The sequence below is a fragment of the Bos taurus genome, chromosome 5 (genome assembly GCF_002263795.3).
Source record: "Bos taurus isolate L1 Dominette 01449 registration number 42190680 breed Hereford chromosome 5, ARS-UCD2.0, whole genome shotgun sequence".
Lineage (NCBI taxonomy): Eukaryota > Metazoa > Chordata > Mammalia > Artiodactyla > Bovidae > Bos > Bos taurus.
Window position 1 is genome coordinate 75,264,881 of NC_037332.1, and position 19,741 is coordinate 75,284,621.

General features: G+C 52.7%; 1 protein-coding gene across 2 annotated transcripts; it reads left to right on the forward strand.

The window, feature by feature from the left end:
• Window positions 1-826: 826 nt before the first annotated feature.
• NCF4 (neutrophil cytosolic factor 4) lies at window positions 827-19,528 on the forward strand. 2 transcript variants are annotated; one of them, NM_001434767.1, is given in 11 exon segments: window positions 827-1,109; window positions 7,243-7,327; window positions 7,724-7,877; window positions 10,656-10,726; window positions 13,628-13,755; window positions 14,802-14,859; window positions 15,537-15,635; window positions 17,548-17,678; window positions 17,945-17,951; window positions 17,953-18,011; window positions 19,107-19,528. In NM_001434767.1, coding segments are annotated over 11 exon segments (858 nt in total). In that variant the 5' UTR covers window positions 827-1,077; the 3' UTR covers window positions 19,141-19,528.
• Window positions 19,529-19,741: the final 213 nt, after the last annotated feature.

The following is a 19,741-nucleotide window of genomic DNA, read 5'->3' on the forward strand; positions in this document are numbered from 1 at the left end:
AGAGTTCAGGTTCCTGGAAGGTCTCCCGGAAGAGGTGACTTCCAAGATGAGCCCTAAAGGAGACAGGGAAGAGCATTCCAGCAGAAACAGCCTGCATGAAGGCTAAGAGGGGAAGACATCTTGGAACATTCTAGAAATGGACTAGAGGCCATTGTGGGAAGGAAATAGCCCAGGAGAGGGGGCTGGGGAAGCCAGTAGGGTGTTCAGAACTTTGGAGGCAGACAGGACTAGAAGTTTGGACTTTCTCCTAGTGCAGGGTGAAGCAGTTAAAGTTTAAGCAGGGAAGAGTATGCTCAGATTTGTAATGTGATGCTCACTCTGGTTGGCAGCCCTGTAGGGAGAAATGGCTGTGCCAGGCCCAAGTAGGCTTGGGGATCTAGGCATGAGAGAAGTGCAGCCCAGAATTCCAGGAAAGGGGGAATAGAGAAAGATAAACCAACCCTCACATTCTAATATGACACAAGTGCCTGTGAGCACTAATTTTGTTGGGGGTACCAGGAAGGCTTCCTGGAGGAGGTGGCATCTGAGAGAGGACTTTGGGAAGGAAGGTGAGGTGGAGGCCCGCACTCCCAGCTTAGGGAATAGGTTGGGTAAAGTCTCGACAGTGAGGGGGTGCAGGCTGGGTGTGATGAGTCAGTGGATGTGAAGTGACTCCCCAAGGATGTAAGCCCCCTCTGGTGGCTGAGTCAGCACTGAGGCCCAGTCTCTGATGGAGAGCAGGTCTCTGATACCCAGCCAAGATCTGGCACCAAGAACTGACATCGAGGAAGTCCCCAAATGCCCCTGCCAAATCAGTGTACCCCACATACCCAGCGTCAGAGAGTGTGTACTTCCCCAGCTATGGTACATCTGCATGGTGGGGAAGAGGAAGTATGGGCCACAGCCAGCCCCAGAGGGCCTGGAGGAGGAGCCTCTTCTAGAGCTGAGAGAAGCTTGGCTGGGGGCCTCCCCAGAGGCAGCTCCTGGGGACTCCTGGGACCACAGCCTAAACGAGGCTAGCTGGAGGGAAGTGAGAGGTGACCTTGGTCTGGGCCCAGTCGTGAGAACCTCCGCCACCCCTGCCCTGGACTGACAGCCATGGCCAAGGCACAGCAACTTCGGGCTGAGAGGTGAGTGCAGGGGCGCTGCCCGCCCGGGGCTTCCTCACTGTTCCCGGCAGGCCTTGCAGGGCAGAGGCCCACCGTCCTGCAGCCGCTTATCAATGTCAAAAGTTGAGAGGTTGGAGTTGAGTCAGACCCCAAATACTCAGAAATACAGACTCTGAGAACTTTTTAAAGGAAACTCCTAGTAGTGGCTCACTTCCCTCAGGCATGGGTGAAGACACTGAGGTTCAGAGAGGGGGAGTGACTTTCCCAGGGTCACGGAGGAGTGGGTGGTGGAGTCTGGACGGGAACTCAGGTGTCTGGGGCCCAGGGGACCTCACTACTCCACAGTGTTGAGTAATGGCTTTTCATCTTCTGTTTAGATGGAGGCACAGAATCTGGCTGTTTTCCAGGGCTTGGCTCAAATGTCAACTCCTTCAAGAAACCTTCCTTAACAGCCCCCTCCAAACACTTACCCTGTTTCCTTCTTCTGTGTAGTCCTTACTTCTCTGGCATAATAGTCTATACGCACTCATCTGTTTTCTTTGTCACTGGCTCCGCAATTAGAAGGAAGTCCCATAGGGTATTTATCTCTTTTGATCTTGCTATATCCCAGGTCCATCTAGTCAAAGCTATGGTCTTTTCAGTAGTCATGTACAGATGTAAGAGGTGGACTGTAAAAAGTGCTGAGTGCCAAAGAATTGATGCTTTTTCATTGTGGTGCTGAGAAGACTCTTGGGGGTCCCTTGGACAGCAAGGAGATCAAAATAGTTAATCCTAGAGGAAATCAACCCTGAATATTCACTGGAAGGACTGATGCTGAAGCTGAATCCATTACCTTGGCCATCTGATGTGAAGAGCCAACTGATTGGAAAAGCCCCTAATGCTGGGAAAGATTAAGGGCAGGAGAAGAAAGGAGTGGCAGAGGATGAGATGGTTCGATAGCATCACCGACTCAATGGACATGAACTTGAGCAAACTCTGGGAGATAGTGGAGGACAGGGAAGTCTGGTGTGCTGTAGTCCATGGGGTCGCAAAGAGTCGACATGACTTAGCAAGTGAACAGCAAATGTCCCAGGATTTGAACAATGACAGTACTAAGTACTTAGTAAATGCTGCTGAGTGAGTGAGTGAATGAACGAATAACAGATGGATGGATGAATCTTTGAGCTGGAAAATGTCTTTAGATCATTCGGGACCAACACTGTCATTGTATGGATGAGAAAACTGAGCCCCAAGGAGAATAAAATATTCACTCAGGGTCACATGGAGTGAGTGGCAAGGTTGGGGCTCCGAGCATAGCCTTGCCAGGGCCTCCCCTCATTTCTTAGGAGACATTCTCTGAGTTTCCTCGGTAGGTCAGCCTGTGCTCTGAGCTGTGGGGGGACCTGAGGACATAGGGCTTGGTTCCTGCCTTTCTGGATCAGAGCTGCAGATGACATCAGAAAGAGTGTGGTAAAAGCATGGAAGTGGCTCAGAGGGTCACCAGGGATGGGTCAGGCTGGTCTGGCTGAAGTGGGCAGCAGAGGGCCCCTGGGGGACTCTGCGGCTAGAAGTGGGAGCCGGGATGGAATTCCTGAATGTCAAATGTCAGAAGGAAGGTGTGTGTGTGTATGTGTTGCAGGAGGGATATCAAATGCAAATGCTTGGAGGGTGATTCAGGAATGCCCTTCCAGGGATTTTCCTAGCAGTTCAGTGGTTAAAACTCTGCACTTCCACTGCAGGGGGTATGGGTTTGATCTCTGCTCAGAGATCTAAGATCCCACATGCCACGCAGTGCGGCCAAAAAAAGAAAAAGAATGGTCTTCAAGAGCCACAGAGGGTGGTGCTGGGGGCTGGGGTGAGGTTCAGGAAGGCAGGAGCCAAGCCCTATGTCCTCAGGTCCCCCCACAGATTCCAGCTCCTCCAGCCCCCAAGTCCTCAGTGGAGGCTGGGCCTGGCATGTAAACCTGAACCTTCAGGAAATAGCTGCTGTTTGAGGCTGGTGCACCTCCTGTTTCTCAGGGCATGTGGGTCAGAGAGATGATGCCCAGAGCCGACCCCTCCCTCCAGTCCTGGTCCCCTGGAAGCTGTGCTTGCCCCTCTATGGGGGAAAGGTGCCCTTCCCCCCTCTTTCATGGGGCTATGGAGCCGCGCCTGGGGTCTCTGTCTCCCTGTACCTGGATGCCTATTTAAAAGTGAGGTCTGGATGCCTGAGGCCGAAGTGGAGGACGTAATGGGAGGGCAGCAGATTTCTGGTAGCAGGACTTTCTAAGGCGTGAGGCATCTGAAGGTGGAAAGGACTGCTGTGGGGGCATTGAGTGCACTTTCCACAAGCGTGTTTTGAGCGCCTACTGTGTGTAGGAGGCAGGAACCCTGAACTAGCTGCTGCCCCAGGGTCTTTCCACCCGTCACCCAGCTCCTCCTGTCCAGGCCTCCCAAATGGACTTTTCATGAACAATATCAATCTATGGGCCCTGAGTGGACTTCAGTTCAGAGGGGTTCTGGCTGAGGTCTCCAGGGGGCAACTCTTCTAGGGGGACTTGCTGCCCATTTTTTTGCACCCCTGCTTTTGCCCGGTGCAATGACTTCTTGGTTCAACTCCCTGGCCCCGCCTTGCAGGCAGCCAGGCTGTTCCCACGTGGCCCACAGTGGTTGCTTTTGTTGTTGTTTAGTTGCTAAGCCGTGTCCGACTCTTTGCAACCCCAAGGACTATAGTCCGTCAGGCTCCTCTGTCCATGGGATGTCAAGCAAGAATGCTGGAGTAGGCTGCCATTTCCTCCTCCAGGGGATCTTCCCAACCCAGGGATCTAACCCACGTCTCCCTTGTCTCCTTCAAGTCTCCTACACTGCAGGTGAATTCTTTACTGCTGAGCCACAGTGTCAGCACACAGTGGACTTGCTGTAAAACAGACACGGGGAGTGGGCTTGCATCTCCCTGAGCACCTGCTATGTGCCAGTGCTGTTCTGGGCACTGGGGATACAGCAGTGAGCAGGGTCCCTGCTCCTTTGGGGCTTCTCCAGCTACGCTTGTTACAGATGTGACCTCCAAACCCTCCCGGGATATAAATACCTCCTTGGGCCCCATCTCGGAGTGGTGGAGGGGTCAGAGCTCAGAGAGGAGTCTTCCCAAGTCTGCTGACCTTGGCAGTGTCAGAGCAGGAATTCAGGTCTTCATCTTTCACCTGTGCCCTCCCCTCTGTGACACACAGGTCTCCCAACATAACCCTTCTTTGCCCCACCACCCCAAGGCGGGGCACAAAGCACCCTTCATGAGTAGGCTCTGCTGGTCTCCCTGGCCTCATCCCTTGTAACTTACCCCTTCTTGCATAGTTGAGGCCTCTGCACCCACTCTTTCTCTTGCCTGTTGTCCTGAGTCGACTCCTCTTTACCTGGTGCCATTTCTTCTAGGAAGCCCTCCCTGATCATCCTCAGTCTGAGCACACCTTGCCCTCCCTGCAGGTACAGCATCCTTGCTTCTCCCTCTGATAACTTCACCCCCATCTTAGAAGTGTCGGCTTGGTGAGCTTTCTTGCCTGATGTACTACTGATTCTTCCAGGGACTATAGTAATGGCTGGGCTCCTGCTGTAGCTTGAAACGTTGTGGACTTTTCCTTCACAGCTTCTATGATTACTGAAATTATGTAATTATTTTTCCAACTCTTCCAATCAACCATGAAACCCAGGAAGGCAGAGGCCACATCCTAGAGTTCTTAGGACAATGTCTGAGTTACAGTAGCTGCTAACAAGATTATTACTGTTGTTATTATTTTAGATGGGAGACTGATGCTGTGAGGGGCTGGGATTTATCTGAGTTTAACACAGCCAGCTGTTGGGAGCTTCAAACCAGGGCCAGTGGACTGGGAAAAAATTCTGGAGCCAAATTCCAGTTTTTTTACTTTTTGGGACAAGTTTGTTAACCTCTGTACCTCAGTCTGGAAAAAGGTGACACTGTCTTAGAAGGGTCCCTGGTGCTCCATGTGCTTAGGACATCGTCAGCTGTAGTTACCATTACCTGTTTCCCTGCAAAGGGCCGTTCTGCCTCTCCAGTTCCTTCCTGCCCCACCGGCCTCCTACTGAAGGTGAAATAGTCAGGAAATTCACCGTCTCAGGAGAGAAAGTGGAGGAGGAAGCTTCTCCCAAGGGTGTTTGTTACCATAGGACCCTGTGTGGAAAGTGAGTGGGGAGGCTGCTAGCCTGGGAGTGGTAGGGATTTCCTGTGCCTGCCCACTGCCATCCTGAGTCACCTCCTGGGCCAGCCTCCAGAGTCCTGAGTTAGATCCCTGCAGTCCACGTCACTTGGGGCCCAGTGGGGGCTGGGAATGAGGTTCCATCTGGCTCCGAGGTTCAGGCAGCCCTGCCCCCCCCCCCCCACCCTGTTTCCCAACTGCTGCAACAGGAACACGATTGCTGATGGCTTCTAATTTCTTCATCTGTCTACAAGCGGCTGGACTGGGTGACCCTAGCTGCTCCTCCTCCCCCGCCTTGGTGTTCCGTTTTCTCTTCCTCCATCTGTCCCTCTCAATCCCCTCCTCTGCTCACGGATTGCTCTTCCCTGGGGGTTTTAACCACTAGTCACAGGGCAGAAGGTTCTTACCACTCGCAATCCAGCTGGGACCCTCTTCAACTCCACTCCCTGCAGGACTCCAGAGCCACACACCAACTTTTGCAGGATCATGACCTGGGTGCCCCAGGGGCCTCTCAGATTAGCACGTTCCAAAATGTGTCCATCAACCCTGCTCCCCTTCCACCCATCCTGGTCACAATACGGGTAATATGTGGGCGTCACTCTTGACACTGCCCTTTCTTTCACCTCTATATCCAAACAGTCCCCAAACCCTGCTGGTCGTAACTCTGGAATGACTCGTAAATTACCAGTGTATCCGTTGGAAATGCAGAAGGCTGCAGAGAACAGAGGAACTGATAGTGGCTGAAACAAACAGAGGTTTATGCTTTCACATAATGAGAAGTTCAGAGGTAGGTCACAACTGGTTCTGCCGCTCAGTGACTTCAGGACCAGAGTCCCAGAGATTCCTGTGATCATTCCCACGTTTTTGCCTCATGAATGCAATGTGGCTGCTGCAAGTCCAGATGTCACATCTACTTTCCAGGCAGGCAGTTGGGGAAAGAGGAGAAGACCCTACTAGCTTTGTTCATCTCTCTGGATCTTGATGCAAACCGTCTCCCAGAGGCTCCTACAGCAGATTTCCTCTTAGGTCTCTTTGGTCACAACAGGTTACATGGCTGCTCCTAGCTGCAAGTGGGTCTGGGAAACAGCAATGGGATTATTATGTTTGGCTCAGGCCAAGTGACCTATCACCTTGGGGCTAGGCTTTGTCATCGTGAAAAGAACTGGAGCTTGATTAGTTAGGAAGAAGCAGAGGGCACAAAAATGGCACAGTGTCTGTTATCAGGTATCCCTCCTGTCTGTCTTCTCTTCTTATCCCCACTGTCTGGCTCAGGCCCACCTCATCTCTCAGCTGGACCACGTCAGAGCCTCCCAGTGGCGCTCTGTCCCCCAGTCTCTGCCCTCCTTTTTCTCTCCACGCCACTGCCAGAGTTGGCATCCTAAAGCCAGAGCCCTGTTGCGTTTTCACTCTCTTCTGAAGCTGTCCATGGCTCCCTGTTGCTTATAAAATTCCTTAGCTCGGCTCTGGAGACCCTCCTCAGCCTGGCCTCATCTGCCTATTCAGACTCTGAGCACACCAGACTCCAACCACAATAGACTTGGCCCTCAGAGCCTTAGCACCTGCATTCAGTCTGCCAGGGAGGAGGGCAGGCATTCCCCTGCTCTGGTCCTACCTGGTGGACTCCTATTCATCCTTCTAGACCTGGCTCAAATGTCACCTCCTCTGTGAGGATTTTCCCTGGGTGTAATCAGCCATCCTCTCTGGGAAGCAGGTGACCCAGGGCCTAGAACAGGGTGTAATAGGCAGGGGTGCTTGATGCTCTGCTCCTGAATGAATAACGCAGCCCCACAGAGATTTGCTAGATTCTAGTATGGTTGTTGACATGTGGCTCCAACTCCAGACGCCTGGTCTGTGTCACAGCCTGGCATGTGAAGGGTGTTGAACAGAGAATGCTGGGTATATGGGTTCACTTGGCACAGGGCCTTGCACCTTGCAGCCCCTCAACACTTCAGGATGATAACCAGCATTTCTTCTCCTCCCACCTCCCTCAGCGACTTCGACCAGCTTCCTGACGACATTGCCATCTCAGCCAACATCGCTGACATTGAGGAGAAAAGAGGCTTCACCAGCCACTTTGTAAGAAAGACCCCTGCACCCTCACCCTCTGACTTCTGAGCCTCCAGTGCTTTCCTCTCCTAAGTTCTATCCTGGTGGTTCTCACCAGGGCAATTCTACCCTCCAGGGGACACTTTGCAGTAAATATCTGCAGACAGTTTTAATGACCACAACCTGGGGTGGGGCATCTACTGCATGGCATCCAGGGATTCTGGTTCATGTCATGTGGTGCCCATGACCGGGAAATACCTCACCCCCAAAGTGATACTGAGGTCAAGAAATTATTATCTAACCCTAGGGCCTCTGGACCTCCACCATCCTCTACCTCTGGCCTGTGAGGCCACCCCTCCCCCCGCCCCCGGTCTGCAAAGCCCCAATCCCTGGCTTGCTAGCTCAGCCTGTGGTTTTTGTCCTTAGGTTTTTGTCATCGAGGTAAAGACGAAAGGGGGGTCCAAGTACCTCATCTACCGCCGCTACCGCCAGTTCTACGCCTTACAGAGCAAGCTGGAGGAGCGCTTCGGTCAGGAGAGCAAGACCAGCCCCTTAACCTGTATCCTCCCCACGCTCCCAGGTAGGCAGCGACTGGCTGCCCCAGGTCGGAGCCCACTGGCTCGCCTCTCCTCCCAGCTCTCTGGGTGCTGTTCGGTGCTTCTGTTTTAGCATAAACCATTCTATTTTAGTGAAAACTGTTTATTTAATCCATGCCCCCCTCCTGCCAGTCACAGGCTGCCACCTCTGGCTCTCCGGCCTCGGAACCCTTAACCTCTGAGCCCTTGACCTCCTGTGCTCTATGACCTGCGCAGCTGCCCCGGTTTAGCCATCCACCACCAGGTTTGAGCGCATCAGCCCCGGCCTCTCCTCCTGGAGACAGGGATCCCTGTGTTCCCCATGTTAAACACAGACTCATCTTCCAGCCCCTCGAGGGGAACTGCCCTGTAACTCCTCAGTCCCCCATGGGTGCTCCTCCTTCCCTGCTCTGCTGGGACACCGTGGGGGCGCACCCACTGCTGCTTTTGGATGGGCCTCCACCCCCCTGTCTCCTGGCCTTCCACCCCTACTCGGTCCTAACACGCACCTTGGAAAGGTGCAAACTTCTCGGCTTCTCAAGGCCAGCCTTCGTGAGCCCAGCAGGAGAGAACCCTGCCAGAGTGGGGTATAGGGTTCATGGTGTGTGCCTTGGCTGTGCCTGCCCCACCCCACAGGCTGCAAAATACTCCCTGACCTTCCCTTCTTCAAGCTTCAAACCCCACCTCCAGCTGGGCTTCCTCTCTGCCTTAGCCAGTGCCTGAGGTTCCCAGCCAGCAGCCAGCCCCAGGGAGGAAACTCACCCGTTCCCTCACTCACCCTTTCCCCATCTCTGGGTGGCAGGGAGGAGGGGCCCCTCCTGCTCTCAGTTGATCTCTCCTCCCTGACAGCTTGTCCCTTGCTACCCCTGTAGATTCACCTTCTCCTTCATCTACTGACTGTCTGCCAAGCTTCACCACGGGCGGGCTTGGTTCTCTTTCATCTTTAAGCAAAAACGTATCCTAAGTGAGCATTCTAGCCAGAAGCCTCTGTTAGCCCCAAGGGCCCTCAAAGATCTCTCCTTCCTTCCACAATAAATCTTGACTTGCTGTCTGACCTTCTCATCTTCCATCCTCTGCTCAACCCACCAGCTGGGTTTCAGCTCTTCCTGCTCTGTGAGTTCCTCTGGGGACAGCGGCCCATGACATGATCCATGGGTACAACTCAGGCCTCAACTTCATCAGCCCACTTCTTCCTCTGGGATGCTCTCTCCAAACTGCTGTGGTGCCAGCCTTTCCCAATTCCCTTCCTGTTTCCCATGGCTCCTCCATCTCCTTACAGAGTCGCCTCCTCTGGTGCTCCTGGGAAGGCAGGCACCCATCGTCCTCACTTTTGTCTTCTCACTCCCCTCCCTTCCGCCTCTCTGCTGCCCCACACAGATAATTTGACCTGCATGCCTATGACTTTAGTTGCCCTTTCAGTTCAGTTCAGTTCAGTCGCTCAGTCATGTCTGACTCTTTATGACCCCATGAATTGCGGCACGCCAGGCCTCCCTGTCCATCACCAACTCCCAGGGTTCACTCAAACTCACATCCGTCGAGTCGGTGATGCCATCCAGCCATCTCATCCTCTATTGTCCCCTTCTCCTCTTGCCCCCAGTCCCTCCCAGCATCAGAGTCTTTTCCAATGACTCAACTCTTTGCATGAGGTGGCCAAAATATTGGAGTTTCAGCTTTAGCATCATTCCTTCCAAAGAAATCCCAGGGCTGATCTCCTTCAGAATGGACTGGTTGGATCTCCTTGCAGTCCAAGGGACTCTCAAGAGTCTTCTCCAACACCACAGTTCAAAAGCATCAATTCTTCAGCTCTCAGCCTTCTTTACAGTCCAACTCTCACATCCATACATGACCACTGGAAAAACCATAGCCTTGACTAGATGGACCTTTGTTGGCAAAGTAATGCCTCTGCTTTTGAATACGCTGTCTAGGTTGGTCATAACTTTCCTTCCAAGGAGTAAGCATCTTTTAATTTAGTTGCCCTTTACTTGCTACTAATCTCCCAGTTTCTCACTCCCCCAGGCCTCAGATGCTGCCCTCCTGCCACTCCTAGACACCAGTGTGCCTCAGGGCAGTGGCCAGCAGGAGCCAGACCTATCTCACATTTGCCTTCTGGGGGGCTCTCTGAGTGGGTGATTCAGAGCTCCCTGAAGTTCCCAGAGAGGACATTTGTCTTTGATCAGCATCATCAGTTTCCCTTTCCCCACAAACACTCTGTCTTGCTTTCGAGGAAGGCTTCACCCATCCACTCCTCAAATATTTACTAGTTCGGCCCTTGTTCTACACCATGGCTCTTTAACCTGGGTGGCATATTGGAAGCACCTTGAGGTTAAAAGATTGTTGATGCCCATGTTCCACCCCGAGATTCTGATTTAAATTCTTCTGGGGTGAGTCCCGAGCAATGAGATTTTACACACTCCTTGGGCAACATGAATGCACAACCAGACTTGAGGACCACAGTTCCAGGTGATGAGACTGTAGCTGTGAGCAATGCAAAGATCCTGTTCTCCTGGAGCTAAGAATCGTGTGTGTGTGTGTGTCTGTGTGCGTGTGTCTGTGTACGTGTGTAGGAAAAGGCAATAGATAAACAGTTAAAACAAGAAAAGTATCAGCTGATGATAGTATAACAGAGAATGCACATTGGATGGTGGCCCCCAGAGCGCCGTGGGCCGATGAGCGGGAGGAGCGCTGAGCTAGTGGAAAGGGTTCCTGCCTCCGGTGGGCAGCTCCTGGCCCGGAGACAATGCTATTGGGCCAGATTCCCAGGACAGCTTTTTGCGTTTTCTCAGCCAAAGTCTACGTGGGTGTGAAACAGGAGATTGCCGAGATGCGAATACCTGCCCTCAACGCCTACATGAAGGTAAGGCGGGGCTAGGCCACGTGGCTCCTGGGAGGGGACAGGGTGCTGAGCACAGGGAGGGGCCCAGGTGGCTTTGGGAACTGGGGCTGGCTCTCCTGCTCTGATGGCCCTCATCTTCAATCCTTAAAGGCCAGGCCTGGGGAGAGAAACAGGACATATTCTCAGGGTTCCAGGGGGATGGGGCAGGAGCAGTGGAGAAGATTCAGGAAGACACACCTTGAACTGACTAATGGCTGTGCTGAGCCTCCTGGTAGAGAGGAGAATAGGATCCAATGCCTGCCCCGAGGTCCCCACTGTCTTATGGGAATACAGACAGATGAAGAACAGCCTGTATAACAGGGGCATGGCAAGCCAGGCCCCCAGCTTTCTCACATAACACACATGAACAGGACACAGGCTGGATTTTAGTGGCATCCATGGGCCTTGGACAGATGCCCTTATGTATTCCCCAACCTGTATATTGTCTGCATCCTCAGGAGATGGGAGCACAGAGGAAGGAGCATCTTATAGACAGACACAAGGCTGGTTAGGAAAGCCTTACACCAATTAAAGCTGTGCAAGAAATGGATAGCGTTCCTAGGGTAGTGGGCACCCCGTCACTAGAGGTATACAAGACATGGCTTGATGGCAACCTTAGGAAACTGGAGAAAGCAACCCTCTTCAGAGCCAAGAGGCATCCTCAGAGACAGTGAGATCGCCCCTTCCTCTCCTACTCTTACGGGAAAAGAGCACCGAGCTAGGAGTCTCTTTGGTCTGTGCTTTGTCATTCCCTGCGTGATTTAGGATTAATTGCTCATCCTATCTAGGTCTCAGTTTTCTTGCCTATGAAATGAGATGGTGCCCCCAACTTTCTGGTTTCACAGGAGGGGACTGATGTTGAGAAAAGGACAGAAAAGTGCTTTGTAAACTGTGAACCTGCCTCCAGAATGTGAGACAGCATGACTCCTAATGGAGTGAGGGGGCAGGAGGAGTGTGGAGGGGGAAGCAAAAGGGAGTAGGTGGCTGGCTTGCCCTCCCCAGCGGCTGCAGGAATCCTGGGCTCTGGGTGGAGAACAGGTAGGGTAGGAAAGCACCTGGGCTCCAGCACTGGTGGTGTCTCCCCTCCAGGGGGCGCTGTGACAGCTGCTTCTTCAGGGTGGCTGGCTCCTCTAGTCTCCTCCAGCAGGGCTGGAAGGAGCCAGAGTGAGAAGGCATGTGGAGCTGGAGCTCTTTGCTCTTCACCTGGTCTTGGCAACCAGCAGCCTGGAGAATCTCATCTCTACCTGTCTGTCTGAGTGGGTTCCTTGAAGCCAAAAGGTCAATCAGTGTATTGGTAACCCCACCCTGGGCTTGGAACATTCAGAGACGGGGAGCTCATTACCACTCTTCCTGACCCAGGCTGCTCATCCATTGTTGGACAGCTATTAGAAAAGCCCAGCTTTCTGTGACTTCTACTCAGTGGTCTCACCTCTGTCCTCATTAAGAATAGGGTTCATGTGATAACGACAATTGCCTGGAACCAGGTGGTGTACAACTAAGAGGCTCTTGATATATCCATGCATTTGTTGGATAAATGGCTTATTTAATTCTCTCAATAACCTGTGAGTTCAGTACTCTTATCCATATTTTAAAGTGAGGAAATGGAGGCACAGAGAGGTAGAGTCGCTCCCTTGGTGTCACAGAGCATTTAGTAAGTAGGATGGGGTTTGAACACACATCTCTCTGACTCCAGGATTTTGCTCTATCCACTGTACTGTGTTGGAATAAAAGTAATAGCAACAATGATAACATTCAGCTTGGATGGGGCCCTTGCTAGATGCCTGTTCTAAGTGTTTTGCACAAATTCACTTATCTAGTCCTTCCACAATCCTACAAGGGAGGTACCCTCACCCTCATTGTATTAATGAATACACAGAGGCATCCTTGCCAAGGTCACCTAGATGAGTGGCAGATTCTGTCCCAGGCACAGCCTGGCTCTATCTGTGGCCCGTGAGCTCATCTCTGGGCTGCTGTCTCCCATCCTCCCCATAAAGCAACCGTGCCTTTTCTAGGCTCTGAGTTTGCAGTCCCTCTGGGGTGGAGTTCCCGGCCTCCCTCCATCCTGCCGTCCCCATGGGGTTTTCTGGGGGGGCTCTGGGTGCGTCTGGAGCTGTAGCACCCAAAGCCAACTGCAGTGCTCCTGGGGACCTGTGCAGTGGACAGCTTGGAGGGATGACCCTGCCAGGTTCTGGGTGCTCTGCATCTTCGCAGCTTGAGGGTCATTGCATCATGGGTGTTGCAACCAGCATCAGATAATCAATCTCAACCCTACCACTTCCTAGCTCTGCCCACTGACCTGGGCACTTTCCCACTCTGATCCTATAATATGACATACAGTATCAGGAAGCGTCATTTAGGTGGTAATATCACCAAGTGTTGTTAATGTGGTTTATCTGGGAGGTGCTTCCCCGACCATTGTCTCATTCTGACCTAAGGGATGAGCTTTGGTGGCAGATGGCTCTGGGTGACCAGCTCTGTCGCTCACTAGGCTGTGCGGCCCTGGGCAGGTCCCTTCACCTCTGTGACCCTCACTCCCAGGTTATTGTGAGAGGGAGCGAGGTCACACGGTGTGGCGCTCAGTGCCGCGCCTGAATAGTCACCACCGCATCATGTCATCTGTTGTGTCTGGAGGGCTGTGGGTCTTTTCCAAACGAGCTCTTCTCAAGTTAGGTGGTTCCTCCTGACCTTGAACCCGGGGGTAGATCTTGTGACATGTTTCATTCACCCTGTTGAAATTTCAAAATATATCTTGTTTCTTTATCAGGCAGAGAATGCATTAATGGCCGGGGAATAGTGTGTGTGCGGGGAGTGGGGATGGAGCTATGGGGCTGGGATGCCAAGACTGCTGACCCCCGACCTGTCCTGCCTTCTCGGCAAACGCAGCACCTCCTCAGCCTGCCCATCTGGGTGCTGATGGACGAGGACGTTCGCATCTTCTTCTACCAGTCGTCCTACGACGCCGAGCAGGTGCCTCAAGCGCTCCGGCGGCTCCGCCCGCGCACCCGGCGAGTGTAAGTGATGGGGCCCCGTGCTCACAACGGCCCTGGGCCACTTGCTGCTGACCGGGTGGGCTGTCCTGGAGGCCCCTGCCGCGAAGGCACTTTTTCCCCTGAAAGAAGGCAGGCATATAAACTGGTTCTCTTGTCTGAGTCCTCCAGGGTGGTTTGGGTTGTTAGGTAAGCTTGGAAAATCAAGCGTAGGGTCTGGACGGACAGAAAGTGGGTGTGTTTTGATGTATGACACGACAGGCCAGAGGACAGGGGCTGTGACGGGAAAAAGCTTGTTGCCATGGCAACCATTGGCGATGGCCCGAGGGCTTTGGGTGCTTGGGGCGGGGAGAGTCGGGAAGGGAGGGGGAATGGTTCTGTCTGCAAACATTCTTCCCATCATCGCCTGGCACGCCTTGTTCCTGGTTAGTTTTAGTTCCATGGGGCCGGCTGTGGCTCCTGGTGTATCACACTGGCCACCAGGGGACGCTGCTGCTCACTCCTTTATTCTAAAGGGCCCCCAGCTCCCTCTGGCCCCTTCTAAGCAGGGGGTAAAAAAAATCACTGAAAATTCAAGCCGATGAACAACTCTATGTTGCTGCTGCTGCTAAGAATCGCAGGACAAGGCTCCTGAGCCCCGCCTGCCTATCCAGCTCCTCCCTCCATTCCGGCCAGTGTCTCTGAGTGTCCTCTCCAAGTCGTGCCTGGCCATTTCCCACAGGCACCCAGGCAGGTGTGGCCTGAATTCCATCTGTGCCCCACAGCAACCCTGGGTCCTGGAGTGGAGCTCAGCACTTTCTGAAGCCCATTTACTCAGCTGGAAGATTAGGGGTTGAGTGTGGGGAGTAACGGGAAAGAGTTGGCAAGCTATGGCCCTAAGCAAATGTTTATCTGAGCCTCTGCTTTCTGGTCCACAGAGGGGGGGTGCAGTCCCTCCTCCAGGGCGATGAGAGCTGTGGGTAGCATGCTGGCACAGAGGAGCAATTGTAGCTGCATCTTTAACTCCTCTGCTGAGGCCCTCCTCGGCACAGAAGCAGAAGGGATGACAAGCCCCTCTTCTCTCTCCACAGAAAAAGCGAGTCCCCACAAGCTGCTGGCATTGACCGCATGGCAGCTCCACGAGCAGAGGTACCATCCCACCTCACCACTGGGCAGCAGCCTGGCTCCATCTCCAGCCCCTGAGCCCGTCCTGCTGGTGCCCACTGTGTGCCTAGGGCGGGGGTTGGGTACAGGGCGGGGGAGGGGAGGGGAGGGAAGGGCCCACAGCCTCAGCCTCAGACATGTCAGAACCCCCAGCCAGACCACGGGAGGGCCTGTGATGAGCACACAGAGGCGGAGGGTACCAGCCAGCATTCATTCAGCAAGCTCAGCCCCGCCTTGGGTACCAAAACTTCAGAGGTGACTTAGACCAGGCCCTGTCCTCAAGGGGTTCACAGCTCCCCAGGGACACACTCTTAAACATGGCATTTCAAAACCATTGTGGTCAATGCCCTGGGGACTATGGGGGCACAGGAGTCCCCAGTGAGGCCTGGGGGATGGGGAAGTTACCAAGTCCGGGGAGTTTGAACCCTTCCCTCTTGCTCATGCCCCCAGGCTTGGAAAGAGCAGCTGCTCTGGAGTCAGGGAGACCTGGGTTCTAAACCTGGCTTCTCCCTAACAAATAGAGTGGAGTATCAGAAAGTCACTCATCCTCCCTGAGCCTCAGGTTCCTCATCTGTTAAATGGGACACTGGAGTATGTAAAGCACTGTAGTAGGAACTTGGTGAATGTTTCTTCCCTCCTTCCTTACCATTTCCTTCTCCCAGGCCCTGTTTGATTTCACTGGGAACAGCAAACATGAGCTGAATTTCAAAGTTGGAGATGTGATCTTCCTTCTCAGTCGGATCAATAAAGACTGGCTGGAGGTAAGTTTGGAGGTGAGCATGGAGGTGAGACTGAAAATGAGGAAGTGAGGTTGCAGGTAAGTTGGAGGTGAAGTCGTTTTGATTCTATGAGGGATCAGAGAAAGAGGAGGGATCTGAGAAGGCCCCAGGGAAAAAATGCTGTCCAAAGGTGTAGATCGGGGAAGCCTGAGGAAATATTGTGTATGTGACGGGAGCAGAAGATTCCGGCACCTACACTTGCCTCTGACCCCATCAGTGGTCACATTAGAAAGTCAGTTAACCCTCTGAGTTTCATTCCTTGTTCTATAACAGGGTCTCTCAGCCTGTTCACTCTGACTTGTGGGAGCAGGCAGTTCTCTGTTGGGGGATGCCCTGTGCACTGTGGGGTGTTTAATGGTGACCTTGGCGTCCATCTGCTAGATGCCAGTAGCACCCCTCCAGCTGCAGCAATCAAGAGCGTCCCCAGACCTCTGGCCCCAGAAGGCAGAATCATGCCCAGTGGAGACATGCTGTCTATAATCGGATAAAGTTACTCACCACTCAGGGAGTGAGTGAAAGTGAGGAGGGAGACTGACTTGAGCTCCAGCGTCTGACGTCACATCCTAGCTGTTTTTAGCTAGCTTTGTGACTTTGGGAAACTTACTCAACCCCGTGGTTTCCTCTCCCGTAAATGGAGATAACCCTGGCTGTTTCTTCATAGGTTTCTGGGAAGGGTTGAATGAGACGCAGCTGTTCAGGGCTCGGCCCATATAGGGCCTGGGTGTGTGGCATCTTGGCCACGCTTTGTCCCTGCCAGCAGCAAGCATGGCCCTTACAGAGGCTCAGAGCACAACTGGAGATGGAGGGGATATCACCGAGTGGGAAGTCCAGGCCTCATGCAGCCTTTTGGATTAAGTCCTCTTGTTATGGAAGATTCCCTTTTCTCGGGGCTCCTGAAGCGGTGTGTGAAGGAGCTTATGGAACAGGTCCCGAGGCAGGGCCAGCCGCCAGGGGTCCGGAAACCACTGAAGGAAGGGGAGGATCCCTGGCGCCCAGGGGCTGGAGAGGAGTATGGGCCAACTGTTCATCTCACAACTTGGTTTGATTTTTACCCCAGTCCCGCAGCTCTGTCTCGGGTACTCATGAGCTCTGACAGCTGAAGGGTATTGCTGGGTCATTCTCCAGAAACAGGAAATGTTTGTTGACTTCTTGTTTTCTAGAAGGTTTTGTGGGTCAGTATGCTAAATGACTTCTGGCTTCAGATGGACGGGAGGGTTAGGGAAAGAGCAAGAGTACTACCTCAGCCTCAGTTTATATGTCTGTAAAAGAGGCTGGAACAATATGTCTTCCATAGGGTTATGAAGATTAAGAGAACAGGTGACAAAGCACAGCAATGGCTAGGTCTTGGCTGGAGTTTAGTAAAGAGGCCTGGCTGGAGGGAGAGTTCTGGTTGTTTGGTCTAGAGCAGGTGGTGTCCATGGATGGATAAATGAATGAATGCGCCCTGCCTCTAACCCTCTCCCTCCCCTATCCCGTTTTCCTCCTGGACACCTACCATCATATGACTGCCTGTAAAGTTCACCTGTTTACCTGTGCCTTGTCTGGAGCACAGTGGAAGCTCCAGGGGGAAAAGCAGGGATTTCCATCCCTTCTGAGTGCCCAGAGCCTACCCCTTAGCTGGCACTCAAGAAGTAGTCAAATGAATGACTGAGTGAGTGAATAAATGAATGAGATGAAAGCAGGTTTCCAGATAAATTCAGGTCTTGACTTGTTCAAAAATGGATGTCTTGGGGTGAACAGCTTGGTGACCTTGTCCACTTTTTCTCTTTCTTCTGCATGAGGGGGCCCAGACCTTGTCTGACTTTCCTCATCATTATAAAAGGGCAGGACCCCGAGACATGGCCCTGCTGCCTCTCCCAGCACCCACAGGGCAGTGTCTTCTTTCTTCCCTCAGGGCACTGTCCGGGGAACCACAGGCATCTTCCCAGTGTCCTTTGTGAAGATCCTCAAGGACTTCCCAGAGGAGGAAGACCCCACCAACTGGCTACGCTGCTATTACTATGAGGACACCATCAGCACCATCAAGTTGGTGGCCTGCTGGGAGGGAGGGGTCTGTCCAGCCTCCCTGGCCCTCCCCAACCCCACTCCATCTCTGGGCTCCAAGACCAAAACCTGATCACATGTCCCCCGACCAAACACACATACCTGAAAGCCTGCAGTGGCTCCCACCATCCTCCAGATAAGTCATACCCCGTCACAAGACTTCAAGGTCCAGTGTGACCTGGCCAGCTTCATTCCCTTATCCCCTTTCTGGCCGGCTGCCTCCTTACTCCTGCCCACTCTCTCCTTAGGGACATTTGCAGTGGAGGAGGACCTCAGCAGCACCCCACTCTTCAAGGACTTGCTGGAGCTCATGAGGTGAGGGGCTAGGGTGGGAGTTTCGAGGGGTGTCAGACACCCTGCAGGAGAGAACAGAGGGAGGAACACAGCACATTCAAGGGCTGGGCGTTTTGTATCTATTTCACCTTTTTGTTTTGCTCACCACATTAGAGATGGGGGGAGGGGGCTGCAGAGAGGTAAAGGGGCTTGAGGTTTGTGGGCCTGGATTTGCTGAAGTTTTTCTAAGTCAAAACCTTGGACTTGAACCCTTCTCCATCAGGGAACCACCACCTCCCAAGACCCAGTTATGAACAGTTGCTTTACAGAATGGAAATGGCATTGTTATATTACTGACTGTAAAAGTAATATCTATTCATTATTTTTTAAAAAGAATGTCAGAAGTCATGGAAAAGTATAAAGAACTGAAATCACCTCATATTTTACTCCTCTCATTATCTGATGTGCATTCATATTTCTTCAGCTCACACCCCACCGGCACCCCACTCCCCATAATTTTATTATTTAGTTGGCTACAGAGCATTGTTCTGTGGCTGCACCATAACTAAAGCAACCATCCCCTTTTGTTGGCATTTAAGTTATCTTCCACTTTTTTACATACTACTGTGAATAGTGCTGCGATTCGCCTATTTGATGTTTTGCCTGATTATTTCTTTAGGATGATTTTCTAAAAGTGAGGTTTGGGGATCAAGGTGTTTGCAAGTCAGATAGAGCTTCTGACTCATTTTGTCAGATTTACCTGTGGAAAATTTGAATGGCTGTTCACCCGTCTACCTGTACCCAGATCAGACACTTCCAGTCCTTCATGAGTTCTTTGTGGCCACACACAGGGCTGTCTCGGGGGCTTTATCCTCCTCTACTCTGTGCTCAATAAAACCCACTTCTCTTCCCCATGACAGTTCTTAAAGTCTTCAGCACATTATAAGACATTTCAAGCTGTTCCACAAATTTATTGTGAAAGTCCCATTTTCCCCTGGAGGTCTCAATTTCCCCATCTGTACAATGGGAGATTGGACCACTCAGATGATAGAACCGGTGTCCAGCTCTGACCCCTTCCAATTCTTAGATCCCGGCCCTAAATCTCCCTCCATCCCCTCTCCCTGCTCCCACACCTAGGCCTAAAGGCTGCTGGACCTTTCCCGAACTCTGATCTCTCCCACCCAGGCGGGAGTTCCAGAGAGAGGACATCGCCCTCAACTACCGTGACGCTGAGGGGGACCTGGTTCGGCTGCTGTCAGATGAGGACGTGAAGCTCATGGTGAAGCGGGCCCGAGGTCTCCCCTCCCAGAAGCGTCTCTTCCCCTGGAAGCTGCACGTCACCCAGGAGGACAACTACAAGGTCTACAACACAGTCCCCTGAGCCAGTGGTGTCCCTGGGGCAGTGAGGGGACTCCTGGCAAAGAGCCCTCTGAGGGCATTAGGACCAAGAAGGGCTGGGCGTGTGGGACAGACTTCCTGGTTCTGAGTTGGACAGACCTGCTGACCTTGGCTTGTACATTTGGTCTCTGAATTAAATAAACCATTTCATCTCAAAGGGGCAGGCTGAGGAAGAGAATGTCTTTGGAGGAAAGAGAGGAGAGGAAGTAAAAACCCATTCATGAGTATCACTGAGGGATCATTTATATACAGAAGAGGGCCCTGGCTTTGTGCCCCTAATTCAGCCACCTGTTTCCTCACCTTGTTCCCTTGTGTGGGGAAACCCAGTGACACTCCTGGCCCTTCTGGTCACTCCCTTTTAAACCCTTTCCAAG